This window comes from Eschrichtius robustus, chromosome 11, assembly GCF_028021215.1.
Source record: "Eschrichtius robustus isolate mEscRob2 chromosome 11, mEscRob2.pri, whole genome shotgun sequence".
NCBI lineage: Eukaryota > Metazoa > Chordata > Mammalia > Artiodactyla > Eschrichtiidae > Eschrichtius > Eschrichtius robustus.
In genome coordinates this window covers 12,791,235-12,807,298 of record NC_090834.1, presented here as the reverse complement: position 1 = coordinate 12,807,298, position 16,064 = coordinate 12,791,235, and the positions used below count along the sequence as shown (strand labels likewise).

General features: G+C 48.2%; 1 protein-coding gene across 1 annotated transcript in view; it reads left to right on the top strand.

The window, feature by feature from the left end:
- The window catches only part of POU2F3 (POU class 2 homeobox 3), a 78,650-nt gene that overhangs the window by 27,372 nt on the left and 35,214 nt on the right, over positions 1-16,064 (top strand). The window contains exon 3 of the mRNA XM_068555157.1: positions 1,698-1,732. Coding sequence (XP_068411258.1) covers positions 1,698-1,732 — 35 coding nt within the window. The remainder of the gene's footprint in view (positions 1-1,697; positions 1,733-16,064) is intronic.

Sequence of the window (16,064 nt, the reverse complement as noted above, 5' to 3'; positions counted from 1 at the left end):
CTCAACCTCTACTGTCATCTTGCTGGCCCAGCTGCTCTCGGAGATGCTTCACAACCAATCATACAGGCAAGGGCTTCACTTACCCGTTGTTTAGAACAGAGCAGAAGGAAGGGGGCTTAGGTTAAAGCTCCAGAGGATTCTCCTGGACCCCATTCATTCATCTATCAAGGTGTTTCTTGAGCCTCTGACCCATGTTAGGAACTGTGGTGGCCATTGAGGAGAAAAATGAATGTCATCCTCCTAGTTTTCAAGGAATTAATAGACTAGAGGGAGAGAGAAGCATGAAGACAAAGAGTTACGTGACATGTGCCATGCGGCTGGTAGAGAAGCCTGAAGGACCAGAGAGAAGGGCGACCAACTTTTTGGAAGGGAACAGTGCATGGAGGCGTGGAAACGGGAGAGGTGTGGCGCGTTTGGACATGAGCGAGCTTTCCATGAGTCTGGAGCACAGGGTACCTGGGAGGGAGGGAGGTGAGATCATGAGAGGCAGCAGACAAAACAGGGAAGGTAGGCAGAAACCAGGTCATACAGGGAATTATATGTTATACTAAGAAATTTGGACTTCATTCCAAAGCTATTGAAGAACCGATGGAAAGCAGAAGAATTTTCTGATTGAAAGTTCTGAATTCATTCACATGTTCATTTATTCATTCATTCAACCAATATAATTTGAGCTCCTATTATGTACTAAGCCTAGTGCTAGGCTCTGGGTGGTATTTAATATCATTTTCTTGCCATTATAGAGCCAATAATCCATGGGGCACAAAGGAAGATTGTTTGGCAGCTCCTGCCCTGAAGAGCTATATGAATAGGAAATTTAATTATAGCAAAGAATGGAAGCAATTTCCCTAATAACAGGTATATGTTTAAGCAGATTTTGGTATCTCCATAAATGGAATATTATGTAGCCATTAAAAATGATCTTTGCAAACATAGAAGAAAGATTTATGACGTTCCTTCATAGTGTAGGAGAAAGATTATGACGCTCACTGGAAAAAGCAGGGTAAAAAATCTATACAGAGTGATATATATCAATGAGGAAAAACAAGCATAAAAAAGACCCTAAAATATACAAAAATATTAATTGCAGCTGCCTCTCTGCAGATTGATTTTTCTGCTACTTTATACTTTTTCTGTACCAAAAAGTTTTCTCTATTAAGCACACATTTACTTTATCAACCCAACATTTATTATAAAGGGAAAAAGATGAATAAAACCAAGAATGAAAGTTGGGGGGGTGGAAACAGGGGTGACACTCATCTACCTGACATGATTTAGGTGTCATCAATGCTGGAGGGCTGGGATAGTGGGAGGCCTTCTTGCCTTCGGGCAACTCCTTGAGGATTTGTGGCTGGTCATTCCTTGCTTTTCCATTACAGCATGTATCACAGCTTCTGTCTGAGGGCATTTGGCAGAAGCAATCTGGTGTGGCAAGTTCTAATCTCAGCTAGACTCTATGTGACCTTGGACAAGTCAGTCTCCCCTTTCCCTGGATACCTACCTTCCTGAAGGAGATTTTCCAAAGACTTTTCCAGGAAACAGGATAAGCAAGAAGATTCTGGTCACAGGGCAGGCATTTTGTTCTTTTTCAAAATAAAGATGAGCCCATCCCAACATCCTATTTTCCACTAACTTTCAGTCTCTTCCAATCCTGCTAGCTATTAATGTTTTCTTTTTTTTTTTTAAATCTCTTCCAGGAAATGATCGAAACGGCTTAGATTTCAACAGGCAGGTAAGGACATTCAGAAGAAAACCTTTATTCTATAAATTTTGGGGGTCATTCATACTATGTCAGGTGTGGGGGCACAAAGAAGATTAAGGGAAGTTTGAGGGTGTTTATTCATAGATTCATAGCTCTCAGAATTGAAAGGGGTCTGTCAAGGGCTTTTGCATCCAACCCCTCCCCCAATCCACAAGCCAACGTTGGGGTCACCTCTTCATTATGTCCTCAAAAGAGTACTGACAGCACAGCCCTATTTAGGATTATCTGCAGGCTGGAGGTGGTCTAGAATCTAAGACCACAACTCTTTTCCCATCAAAGCTCAGCTTGAGTTGCCTCTTGGGCAAGTCTGTTTGCATGGCCTGACTATGTGTAGAGGAATTTGTGGAAGTACGAAAGATGGAGGGTTGGGCTCCTCAGGGAACTCCTGATTGATTGATTGATTGATTGATTGATTGATTTCTAACATTTTTATTGGAGTTTAATTGCTTTACAATGGTGTGTCAGTTTCTGCTTTACAACAAAGCGAATCAGTTATACATATACATATGTCCCCATATCTCTTCCCTCTTGCGTCTCCCTCTCTCCCACCCTCCCTATCCCACCCTTCTAGCTGGTCACAAAGCACTGAGCTGATCTCCCTGTGCTATGCGGTTGCTTCCCACTAGCTATCTAGTTTACATTTGGTAGTGTATATATGTCCATGCCACTCTCTCACTTTGTCCCAGCTTGCCCTTCCCCCTCCCCGTGTCCTCAAGTCCATTTTCTAGTAGGTCTGCGTCTTCATTCCCGTCTTGCCCCTAGGTTCTTCATGACCATTTTTTTTTTTTTTTTTTAGATTCCATATATATGTGTTAGCATACAGTATTTGTTTTTCTCTTTCTGACTTACTTCACTCTGTATGACAGACTCTAGGTCCATCCACCTCACTACAAATAACTCAATTTCATTTCTTTTTATGGCTGAGTAGTATTCCATTGTATATATGTGCCACATCTTCTTTATCCATTCATCTGTCGATGGACACTTAGGTTGATTCCAAGTCCTGGCTATTGTAAATAGCCAAAGGAACTCCTGATTTAAAAGAAGAAGATAGAGGACAAAACAGGGGAGCCAGGACAAAAAGAGTTCAGGAAGGAGGGTGTAACCCAGCTCAGTGGGACAATGGAGATACAAGTTGGGCGCCTTTAAAGGAACAAGCTGGGTGGAGTTCAAGTTAGTCGGGGAGGGTTTCAGGCAGGAGAAAGTGGTGTTGGATGGATTGAAGGAGGGATAGATCTGGATGTGTAAAGAGGAGGGTGAATGAAGAGAGGACCTTCCCATTGAAGTTAGAGGCTGATGGGAAGATTGGGGGCTGAGGGCAAAGACAAGGTGTGATGTCAGAGGCAGATGGTGGGAGGGTTCATTGGGGGGACAAAGTCTAAATTGGAGACAAGCGGGAAGCAACACTGGGCCCTAGAGTGAGGCAGAGACGTGAGAATTAGAAACAAAGTCAGAAAGCCTGGGTTTGGGTCCTGTTTTGGCCACCAGCTAGCTGTATAAGTTTGGTCAAGTCACTTAATATTTTTAGTATGAGTTTTCTCAGCTGAAGAATTAATTTATTTCATAAATTTGGGTTGGGGGAGGGAACATGTACTGTGCCAGATGTGGGAATACAAAGAAAATTAAGACATGGTCTCTTCCCTGGAGGAGCTCACAGTCTAGATTGAGGAGTGGGGGAGATAGAGATAGAGGGAGAGGGAGAGGGGAGGGGAGAGAGAAACTCTTGAGTGGATAATTATAATACAATCTCATTCATGCTTTATTGGAGGCGTGTAAAAAGCATGGTGTCAAACAGAAAAGAGGATACTTCATTCTTCCCGGTAGCTCAGGGCAGGCTTCATGGAGGAGGTGATATTTGATTCTAGCTCTGTAGAGTCAGTAGAGTTTATTAAGCAGAGAAGAGTGGGCTAGAGAAGGAGACAGCCAGGGGGAAGGAAAGACAACCCCAATTTGGGGATACATTTGACTCACTAGGGGTCCTTCCCACTCATATCCAGAGTCCAAGTTTAGAAGGAAGTCAGGGGTGGAGGTCAAACTCAGACATATGTTCTTCTCCTCCTTTATCTGTAGAGTGATTTGAAGTCCTTACTAACATTTCCTGAAAGGCTTTTAACTCTGGGTACATCCTTCACAGTTGGAGAGGAACAATCTGGAGTCCTAACCCAAAACCTCTTAGGCAACTTCTGCAATTCTGTTCATTGGGGAAGTTTGCTAACACATGGAGGCCAGCTACTCTCTCTTTGCCCTCAAGACCTAAGACAGAGGTAGGCTTCAGTTAAAGACACATCTAGGTGAGTTACAAGGAAGGACTTGCAGCCAATGAGGCTTACCAAACACTGGAAGAGCTACCAAGGGAGGGAGACTGTAGAATCAGCTTCTCTCTCAAGGTCTTTAAAGATGAGACAGATTCTCATTTAAGGGATAGTTTGGCCAGGTTTGTTTCCAGGGCAGGAGGATGGAGGACATTCCCGAGGATTCAGTGATCCTGAAGGAGCCCTCGGCAGGTTGGGATGTGGCCTGTTGCCTGTGCTTTCCGAGGGTCCCAGCCCAGGGTCCACCTCTCATGGTCCCTTGGACGAGATGCACGTGGAAGAGCCCATCCCACACCAAGACGTGGTGGCACCAGCCCAGCCCGGAGGTGGCCCGCTCCATAGGCCTGGTGGGTTTGGCTGCCTGTGTGATCTTTCTAGAGCTTGGGAAACCCTTATGCTTAGGACAAGGCTAGGGACAGCCCCTCTGGGCCCAGCAGCTTACAGAGAGGCCCGGACCCTTTGAACATCCTTTGGGGTATGGTTTCCCCACCAGTTGGAAGAAAGTTTCCTGGCTTCTGTCAGGGGAGGGCCTCACTAGCGTTCGCTTCCCTTCGATGAGCCTCATGGGAAGGGGGCAGTTCCACCCTCCCCTGGGAACGGTTTTTGTATTTCTCATTACTGACAAGAACAGACACAGAAAGATCTTTTCTTTAAAGAGGTTGGAATTTTGGAGGAAGAGAGGCTCAGCTGGTCACGCTCATTTACACACTTAGACTGGAGCTCTTCTCTGTGCACAAGCACACATGTCCACGCCCTCCCTAAGGCCCTCCTCACTCCCTCTCACTGTCTCTCGGATGCCTCAGATACCAAGGCCCGCACCCTCACATTCTCACCAGTTCACTTGCGGGCCTGCAGGTGGGCACCAGGATTTCTCAGGCCCTTGCACTGACAGTGATACCCTCGTGCTTCACAACAAGGGAAGTAAACCAACGTTGGCGACCCCGAGGCACTGGGCAAAGTGCTTTTGGCACTTTATCTCATTTGATTCTCACTGTATACCAAGTGTTACTATCCCCCTTATACAGATAAGGAAATTGCCTCCCAGGCAGCCCCACCTGATTTGGCAAAGGATTTGAGAGATTAAGTAACCTGCTGAAGGTCATGCAGATTGGTCAGCTGGCAGAGCCAGGACTTGAACCCACATCTCTTTGACTCCAGAGCTCATTTTTCCCATGATGCCTTGCAGCATCCTCCTCTGCAGTCTCTCAACTCCCCTCTTCCTGAACATACACATCGTCCTTCGAGAGAGGCCTGGGAGACGGCGGCTGGGTGTGACCTCGCCATGACTAACTGGGAGGAAGTGGGAGGTGCAGGGAGTGGGGAGGGGAAGAAGGAGTGCTGTGTAGGAGCAGCCTCTGTGTCTGATACAGAGACGGGGTGGCAGACGCAGGAGAGCAAAGGATGAGTCGCTGCCCTTGGTGAAGCTCACATTGGAAGGCCCCAAGCCAGTTGGTGCAGTTGGGAATTGCAGCCAGGGTCTGGGCGCAGTGCCGTCCTAAGGTTGCATGAGCGAAGGACGCTGCCTCATCATGAAGTTTCCTGCTGAGCCTCTTAACTTCCTGGTCCCAGGAAAGCAGCCTGAGCCTGTTTGGGAGATAATTGTGAGCTGACCCAGAGACCCAGAAACAGGGCCACCCCTCAGTCCCCAGGAAAGATTAAGACAGAGTTGGGAGGCCACAGAACAAGGCCAGATCCCTGGACAGGGAATCAGAGGTCCTGGGTGCCAGTGCTGTTTCCACCCTACACAATCCTCTTCTCCTTTCTGGGCCTTAGTGTCCTCATGAATAAAAGGAAGACATTTGCTTGAGATGATTGCTAAGGCCCCTGCAGTCTGTATGTTATGGTCCCATCAATTTTCTCATGCCATATTCTGTTTGGTTTTGCTTCCACTTTCCTTTCATGTTTTTCTTTGAAGAGAAATGGGGAAGAGAGTGTCCATTTCTTCACCCTGAGCTGTAGAGAGTGAGGAGAAATATGTCACATGGAATCTTTCCAGCCTTTATGATCTTGTGTGATCCAGCGAAAAGAATCTTTTGAAATTCAAGGGGCAGAGACAGGAGGACCCAGCAGGCTGGATCAGGGGCCAAACGTTCATTCTTTGAATATTTAGTCATTCCTAAGAGCTGGATAGAGGGTGTCATTTGTAAGAAGATAAATGGCAATGAACTCTGCAGTGAATTCTGTAAGAGACATAAGAGTACTGAGCTCTGAGATACTGCCCAAGGATGTCACCAAAGAGATGGTGTTGAAGCGGGTGACAAGGGAAGAGAAGGGGGTTTGATTGACTGGCAGAGAGGGGCAGCAAGAATATTCCAGGCATAGGAGACAGTAAGGGTGAAGCCTCACTATGTAAAAGGGAACTGTGAGAAGGTCAGCATGGGATGTGATGGTGGAAGATGAGGCTGGGCCAGATTATGTAGACCTTTGAATACCCAGCAAAGAAGTTTATTTATTTATTTGTGTATTTTGGCTGCGCTGCATGGCTTGTGGCATCTCAGTTCCCCGATCAGGGATTGAACCCTGGCCCTCGGCAGGGAAAGCGCAGAGCCCTAACCACTGGACCGCCGGGGAATTCCCAAGAAGCTTAGATTTTATCCTGTGGGCATTTTCAAGCATAACTAGTTTCATTTAATGGAAGAGCCTTAGAAGGGGGTGTGGGTGAGGAGGGAAGGAAGGATGAATGACGCACTGATGCAAGAGAGGCCTGATGGGATGCCATTGTGGTAGGAGGAGTGGGCAATGCCAAGGAGAGGGATTAAGCACACAGACTTAGAGCCAGACAACCTGGGTTTGACTCCTGGGCTTGGCACTACCTGGCGGTGTGACCTTGGGCAAGTTCTTCAACTTCTGTGTTCCTCAGTCTCCTCATCTTACAGGTGGGGAGAATAATGGTACCTATCTCACAGGGCTGTTGTTAGTGTGTGTGTGTGTGTGTGTGTGTGTGTGTGTGTGTGTGTGTGTGTATACCTCTTAGACAATGTCTAGAACATATAAACTGTATAGATATTTGCTCTTATTATTCCTGTGTCAGTAAAGCATGGAGAGACTCAGATTTGAGAGAGATTTTGGGTATAAAATCAGGAGGATGTTGGTAACAGTTTGGATATGGACAGCTAAGGAAGGGGAAGGGCCCGGCAGGATTCTTAGGTTTCTAGCTTGAGATACTGAGCATTAGTGGGACTAGAACCGGAGATCAAGAGAACGGGAGGTCCAGCCGATTAGTCCAGATGATGGGAAGAGGAAGAAGGGCAGGTAACGGACAATAGGTGCTCAATACCTGATGAGAAATTTGGATCTGGAGCCCAGCAGACAGGTCAGGATGCATACTGAGGAGTCACCATCGAATCGTGTTAACCAAAGTGATGGGAGGGAGTGAGGTCACCTAGGGAGGGTGCACAGACTGGGATGAGAACCCAGGGCAGAGCTGGAGAGAAGGAACATGTAAGGGACAGGCTGAGGAACGGGCACCCATAGATGAGACCAAGAAGGAGTGGTTAAAGTGATGGGAGGAGAACCACACCCACAAAGGAGAGACTTTCGTATGAAGGTGGGGATAGCAGACAGCATCACAGCACGCAGAGATATTGTAGAGCCCCAGCCTGGAAGGGGCCACGGTTTGGCAGCGAGGTGAACACTGGTGGCCTCATCGTAGCGTCTCTAGCGTCCGTGGTGAGAGCAGAGGCCAGATTGCTGTCGTCGAGGGGTAAGGAGAAGTTAGGAAATGATGGAGACGAGGACTGCAGAATTCCCTTTCAAGGAGTGGGATGATAAAGGGATGCAGATGTTGGCTGAAAATGGAGACAGTGTGAAGGGAAGGTTTTGGGGATGAGGGAGACTTTGGTGGGTTGTGGGCCTGGGGAGAGATAGGAGATGCCGTAGAGGAGACAGAAAAGGGAGAACATGGGTGGAGGGTTTAGCCTGGAAGAAGAGAAGGGCTCTTCTGGGAGGGAGGGAGGGAGGGAAGGCTGAATGCCCTGTGGGTGAAGTCAGGAGCCTGAGGACAGCCTCCTGGTCACAGAGTTTCTCCACTTCCATTTCCTGCTCTTTTTTCTTTGGCTGCGTTGGGTCTTCGTTGCTGCGTGCGGGCTTTCTCTAGCTGAGGCGAGCAGGAGCTACTCTTCGTTGCGGTGCGCAGGCTTCTCATTGCGGTGGCTTCTCTTGTCGTGGAGCACGGGCTGTAGGCACACGGGCTTCAGTAGTTGTGGCATGCGGGCTCAGTAGTTGTGGCTCACAGGCTCTAGAGCGCAGGCTCAGTAGTTGTGGCGCACAGGCTTAGTTGCTCCGCAGCATGTGGGATCTTCCCAGACCAGGACTCAAACCCATGTCCCCTGCATTGGCAGGCGGACTCTTAACGACTGCGCCACCAGGGAAGTCCCCATTTCCTATTCTTTCAACCAACAGCTAACTTCAGAAGAACATTAGGAAGTATCATTGGCTTAAAGGGGTTTGGAGAGTCCACAATGACAGATGCACACCTGGGGAGCCTTGCCCTGCTCTGTGCTGGTGACTTCTGGGTCCCTCGTCATCCAGGGCTGTGGGTGTCCACCAGACCCATCAGAGCGACGTCTCCATCTATGCTGTTGAAAGCCTTGCTAGAAGACTTCACAAAAGTTCTCTGAGGCCAGAAGAGAGTCTGAAGCAAGTTGGCAGGTGTCTTTGTCCCTGAGCTTCCTACCCACAAAGCTGAGAGCCAGTGGCCTGGGATGCTATCTCAGCCCCAGGCCTGGCAGCATTCTCAGCTCACCTGCAGCCGCAGCATTCAGCCCTCCAGTGCCTCTCTCGGGAACCCGCCCCACTAGTCCAGAGCAGTGGCCCCACTGCGCTCCCATAGTGCGTTTGGTTTTGAATCAAATGGGATTTTCCTTCGCCATTTTCTTGACTGTGAGCTACCACGGATTCTTTTTTTTTTTTTTTGAATTTTTGAATTTTATTTTATTTATTTTTTATACGCAAGTTCTTATTAGTTATCTGTTTTATACATATTAGTGTATATATGTCAATCCCATGGATTCTGGCTGCTCCCGGCATGCGTCGATTGTAGTGTTTAATCAGCTCAATGGGACATCTTCTCTAAAATCAACAAAATTCAGCCTAAGGAAAGGTCTCTGAGGATTCTGAATGATGGAGAGGCTTCTCCGGGGAGGCCCATGATGGAGACACAGGGGAGGCAGGACCAGACTCTCAAGTGAAGGTCTGCAGTGAAGACATAGTGAGCCCCTCCCCCAGGCACCCAGGGAGCAGCCCCAGGAGGGCCAGCACCACAGCAGCTGAGCACCAGAGGACAAGGGAGGGAATTAATTGACCACATTGGACCATTTAGTTCCACAAACCTGTGTCTAGCTGTGAGGGGTCAGAGGGGAGTAGAACGTGATCCCTGCCCACGGGAGCTCCCAGCTGGTGGGAAGAAAATGTAGCAGAGGCTGCGGAGGGGATGGAGGGCCCCTGCGCTGTAATAATGCTGATGGGGCTGGTTCAGTGAGTCTAAGAAAGCCAGGCAGGTATGTAGAGCCAGGGGTAGTTGGCCCAATAAGCTGGAGGGAGACTCTGAGACCTCGCTGTGAAAGACCTTGGAGGATGAGAATTAAGGATGGTGAAACTCTTGACTGCTGAGGCTTGTTTCCCTCTGCTGCAAGATCCAGCTTCTGGTCCTGTACTTCCAGGTTGAGGCAGGATTATTGAGGGTGGATGGGCAGACTAAGAGAAGAGGAGCCAGCAAGCCACATTTTGCTCAACCCTGAGTAGTAGGGTTGGGTTTTAGAGTATTGATGTATATCATCCTTCTTCTTTCCCCCTCCAAGGTACCAAAGCAGCTGAAAAAAATAGATAACAGGAGCCTGACAGATAGAGCTGCAGGGGGGACAGGGTTGGTTTTTTTGTTTGTTTGTTTTTAGAGTGTTTTTATCACCAAAAAGAAAGTGACACGGCTACCCTAGGAAACATTGCTATAAAAGTCATTTAACAATAAAATTATAAAGACAAAGTAATGACAAAGATAGTGGATAATTCTACCAGAAAGCCTAGATGGACAAAAAATGTATAGTGGACATATCAAAACATAGCTCTTATATCTTTGTCAAACAAGAGAAGAGGAGAACAATAAAATATTGCTTTTAGGAGATACCCTTTAAAAAATGTACAATTTATTCGAAAAGGCTGCACTTGAACGACAGGCCAGAACTTATATTCACTTAACTTGTTGGGGGACATGGCTTTGATGTGTAGCCACAACGGACTTTCAAAGGCCTTGCTCCAGAATTAAATACATCCACCTGGCACAGGTAGAGCTGGTGGAGAACAGACCTTAAAGTACCCTCCTAGACAACAGGCAGGTCTCAGAAGGTGCCAAGTCGCACACACCCACTTCCTTCTAAACCTGTGTTCTCAGCCTTATCAGACCCAATGTTCCTTGTAACAAGGATGCTATAAAGCCCCTTTAATATCCTAGAATGAAATTTATAGAAAACATACATAAAAATCGGTAAGATACTCTAATTTGAATAAGGATTCAAAGGAGAATGAAAAAAATTAAAATGATATAATATGTATTTCAGCAAGTAAATGCTTGGGCACATTCCTCTGGAAGGTTTGATGAGATAGTAGGATGCTTGCACCTATATGAATGTGACAGACACAAGTACAGACTGATATTGGTATGCTCTACTGGCAGCTGAAAAGCCATGATTTTCCAAAATGTTAAACAACTCTTGGTAAACTTCCAAACAAAATAAAATATAATCTTTCCTCAATTTATACAGAAAATGGCATCCCGGAAAAAGTCAGTGCGTATCAGAAGTGTGCAAAAGATATGTTGTGCCTGCATAAAAACTGGAATTGGGCTCTAGGCTCATGTGATACAGGCAGGCTTTTTACTGACACGAGTGTCCAGTGGGGCGTTTGAAAGTCGGATGCGAGTTGTACAGGACACGAACAAGAGTTTCTTGTCTGGTACCGTCTTCTGCGTTGCAGGATGTCTAGAATGCCTGTCCTCTGCCTGGTAAATGCAAATAGAGCCTCTTAATTATTAAGACAGAAAAACCACCGCATAGATTTCAGAGAACGACCTTCAGGTTTGCTGTCATCCCCAGTGAGGACAGCTGACCTAGACTCACCAGGGACATAGGTCACTTCTACCAGGAGGCAGAGGGCGAGATGTTCCTCTAGCTGTGATCCTTCCACACAGAAAGACAAGGCAGTGGAAAATGGAGGCTCCCCAGCCCTGGGAAGAGGCACCCCCAAATAATACACACAGACCTGCCCTCAGAGAACTTACTTGCTATCCAATGAAGGAGACAGGTCTGAAAAGTTCCTTAAAATGTCAGAACAAGGGATATGTAAACCAGTGCAGCTTCAACAGGGAATAAGCTGGGCTTATTGAGTAACAAGGTAGATGCAGAACAGAATTTTCAGGCAGGAGATCATTGGTGAGAAGAAATGATTCCTTTCTCCAAAGTGATTTCCCCATTGTAGTCAAGATAATATAACAATAGAAATAGTTATTGGATCCTGCCTGTGTGCAGGCGCTGAGCGCCAAACGCTTCATATTTACTGTTCCATTTATTACTTAGAGCAACACTGTGAGGTCATTGGGATCATTCCAACTCTATAGATGAGAAAACTGAGACTCTGAGAGGTTAAGGAATTTTCCCACAATCACTCCATCCATAAGTGGGGAGTTTAAAGCCAGGCTGGCCAGACTCCAGACTCAATGGTTCTCCCGCTCCATGGCCCTGCTCGTCTTGGAGGAGGTGGTCCCACGTAGTAGCTGAGCCGATTGTCTGTGTTGGCCAACCTCTCCGTGTCTCACAGCCCTCATCCAAAAGTGAGAACAGTCAGGCTGTAAGCCTTAATTATAGTTAAGATACATAACTTAGAATAGGCTCTGACATACAGTAATTGACCAATAAACATTAGCTGCTATTATTTCTGATGAATGAGAATCCATAATTTTCTCTCCCCCTTCTCTCCCTGGATGGCTGCTGCACTGGGCTTGCACCAGTTTAGATGGGCTGCATCTAAACTGGTGTTTCGATGTTATCAGAAAGGAAATTTTTTTCTGAGATCCACGATCTCTCCATCTAAGCTTCCCCCACCTACCCCAAGTTTGGGTGGGAAGCAAACGGTGAGTGTCATTGCATTTGGAGAGGTGGAAATTTGTCCTCCTTTGCCAATCATGCTCTGCTCTTTGGCCTGAGGCTCAGATGTCAACTGTCTCCTGTTTGTGGCCTGGGCGGCAGCCTTGGTATTAGATGGACTGAGCCTTGCTGAGAGCAGGACGGTGAGGAACAGGTAGGAATGGGAGCAGCCGGGGTTTTCGGGAGACCTGTCCCTAGAACACCCTGGTTGACCCAGCTACCCACAACACCACCACAAAGCCTCTCTGGGGTACTGGGTGTCGGGCCAGCTCATTCAGGCTGCAGCGCTGGCACAAGCCCACAGTGCATCTCGATGGGGAGTGGAGACCGAATGTTCCTCTCCGCTCAGGTGTGGGGTGGAGAGTGGTGAGGACACAGGAGGAGGAGGAAAGTGTCAGAACCCTCTCCCTGATTCTGCAGGGATCCAAAAGGGGGTTTTCTTTGGAGATTTGAATGAGTTGCCTTTGGTGGGTGTAGATTCTGGTAAAGCAGGGCCAGTTCATCCCCCTCTCATGTAGGAGTCTTTTTGGAGCTGGGGTCTTGAAAAGGAAGCTGGATTTGGCCCCAGTGGCAGAAGAAGTTAATACCACCCTGAGTTTAAAGACGCTGGGCCGTGCCCTTCATAAGCAGTATCTCCTTGAAGCCTTACAGCAACCTAGAGCAGTAGCTTTTAGAACTCCCATTTTACAGATGAGGAAACTGAGTCTCAGAAGGGTCCAGAGACTTGCTTGGAACCAGGATTCAAACCAAGGATGATGGGATGTGTGAGGCACTTTACCTAAAGTTATATCTTACTTGATATTACATCATCCTTACGACAGCCCGGTGAGGTAAGCATGATTATTCCCATTATATAGCTAGGGTAACTATAGCTCAGAGAGGTTAAGTAATTTTTACCCAAGGTGGAGCTCAGATATACAACAGGCCTGTCTGACTCTACACTGTGTCAGGCTGCTTTTGCGAGAGACAGAGAGACAGAGAGATCCTGCAAATCGACGAGCCCTAATGTTGCCCGGAGCCCCTCATCTGATGTCTGCACAGTACTTTTCCACAGGTCCCAAGCCCACATGCTCACACCGCAGACCTCTCACGGCCGGGGCTTGCCAGCTCGCATGGCAGAGATGCTATCTGCAGGCTCAGGGAAGGCTGCCAGGGGAAGGGTGGGGCGAAGAAGGGCTCCTACCCAGAGGGTTCCCCTACCCCAAGTGGAGGAGCACGTCCCTGGGCCTGTGCGTGAGAAGGGTGCAGGGAGGAGAGGAGCGTTTTCTTGTGTGTGTGCCTGCAGGGCAGGGGGTGGGACCTGCCCTTCTTTTTGCCCCCCTGTCAGAGGGCTGTCGAGGCAGTTCTAGTACCTGGGAGATTCTCCTTCTCCCAGAATCACAGCTGCGGCAGAAAATAAACTTTTCCACCTCAAACTTCCCTCTCCTAGTCTAGCCCGAGAATGGCTTTGGAGGTCACGCTTAGGGCTCAGGAGCCGTTTCCTTGTACCTGCTCAGTTCCCTACCAGGCCACATCCCATCTCACGGCCCCCTCTGCTTGACAACTTACAGAGGACCCCGTTAAGCCAATAAGTTTTAACTCACAACAGCTATTAAACAAGTGTTATCATTCTCATTTGACAAGGGAACTGAGACTCAGAATGGTAAAGTGACTTCAATTAAGTGGCAGAGCCAGGACTTATACAATGTATCTTTATTCGGTGTCTACTTGATAATAGGCGCTGTGTCCAGTGCTGGTCTGCTGTCTCCAAATCCAGCTTATTCTACTAATCGGCTGACCCCATCGCCCCCATTGCCGCCTGGGCCTCTGCTGCTTTTGTTCAGATCCAGTGTCAGGACTCCCTTCCCTCTCCCCTGCGAGGCCACTAAAATACCCTTGGCTCCCAACCTCCAAGGATCCTTGGTTCACACCCTGTTTTGTTTTCCTGTCTTGGCAGCCCCTCGCCTGCGCTGGCATCTTCTAACATTTTCTCCACAGACTTCGCTGGCATGGACTGCTGCAGGGTGTCTGGTTTTAGGCTTGCAGATGACAGTGTAGTGGTCAGAGGTCCAGCTCTGGCGTCGCACAGACCTGGATTTGAATCTCAGCTCTACCAACAGGAACCCGGTCACTCACCCTCCCCAAGCCTCAGTTTCTGCCTTTGTAAAAAAGGGGGAAATCATAGCATCAACCTAATAGTATTGTTAGGAGGAGGATTACATACAATCTTGAGTGTAAACTGTCCGGGACTTAGTAAGTGCTCAATAAACTGGACTATTGTTGCTGTTGCAACAGTATTGGTTCTAGCAGCCCCGTTTCATATCACCCTGGCTCCAGCTTGCTCTTCCTCTTAGCTCTGCCCTTGGGAGCCTCTGAAGGCCGGAGGTTCACCATTTTCCAGATGGCAGTTCTGCTCATATTCTCCTCAACTGCTGGCGTCCCTCTGAGTGCTCTTACTTGTGCCCTTGTACCTGACTCAGCCTGTTACTGGAGGAATAATAAGAAAAATATGCCAGACTCAGTTGGTGCCGGGTAAATACAGGCATGCCTCACCATACCTAAAAGGGTGGTTCCCGAAATATTGTACCTAAGTCAAAGTTTTATCAACTAAATTCTATTTTTTTTTCCACCAAGAGCCTGCTATTTAAAGAAATGTTACACTGGATCTTTTCAGAGAATAAAACATGCCCTTTTACAGTCAGTTGGAGCCAAACATCATTTATAGGGTTTGCTTAAAGTGAGTTACATATCAATTTGGCTTTCCCTCGATGACATCTTCTCAAAGAAAGTGTGTGATCCTAACAAGGAAAATTTTAAACTTTACCCATTCACTGTGGACAGGCTCACTTGAGAGCTTGGAAGTGGGTTTGCAGGCCAGTTGGGTAGCTGGTAAACTGAGGCCCAGAAAGATTTGGACACCCAGTCCCTGGGGATAGATGTTGATTCGTGCCGGGACCAGTGGTGGAGTGCTTCTGTGCCCCCTGTCCCGGGCTGGGACTCTCAGAGGTGAGGCTGCTAGGGTAAGAGCCCCCAGGCCAGAAAGGGTTAACACCACTCTGGAGGAGAAAGCAGTGCAGCTGCCCAAAGGCAAGGAGTCCCTTCCTCTCTGCAGTGAACCAGAGCCAGCTTCCTTTCTGAGGATTTGGTGCTTCCCCTTACACTGGACCTGGCGGCGCCGAGGACAACCTCCTGGCTATCAGGGCAGTCCCCAGCCTGGCCTTGCCCGAGGCCGGGAAGAGACAGACACTCTTCCGGAATAAAGCGGGGTGGGGAATGGCAGGACCTGGGGTCTGGGACTTTGCCCAGAATCTGGCCACTCAGCAAGGGCCCAGCACTCTTAGTGTGGGCTGCCCCATCCTGTGTGGGCGGGAGAAGGATCGGGGTAGTCTAACCTCACAAGGGACCTCCAGGCCCCCTTCTTCCCCCGTCCTAAGGACTTCCAAGTACCGCCGGGAAATGAGCCTCTTTGAAATGATGGAAGTGTCCTGAAGGTAGAGCGGAATAAAGGAAGAGGCAGCACCTCGACTCTGTTTTGAATGAGCCCTAGGACTGGCCTCTCTACCCGCACACACCCCCGCCCCCGCCCCGCCCCCTCACTCCCCCCATCGCCCTGCCAGCCCCTCATTCATCTTTCCAAACTCAGCTCAAACCTCTTCTTCTCCAGGTAGCCCTCCAGAAGATGGCAAATATTTGAGGAAACAGTCTATATTGTATTGATTACGGTAGAGCAGTGCCTGGCGCAGAGCAGACATTCAATAAGTGTTTCCTAAATAGATGGATTGATGCATAGTTGGAATGAGCCTATCCGCCCATCCTTCCATCCTGGGTGCCAGGAACTCCCATCTCTCTGCTTTTCAGGACCTTCTCCTCCTCAGGCTG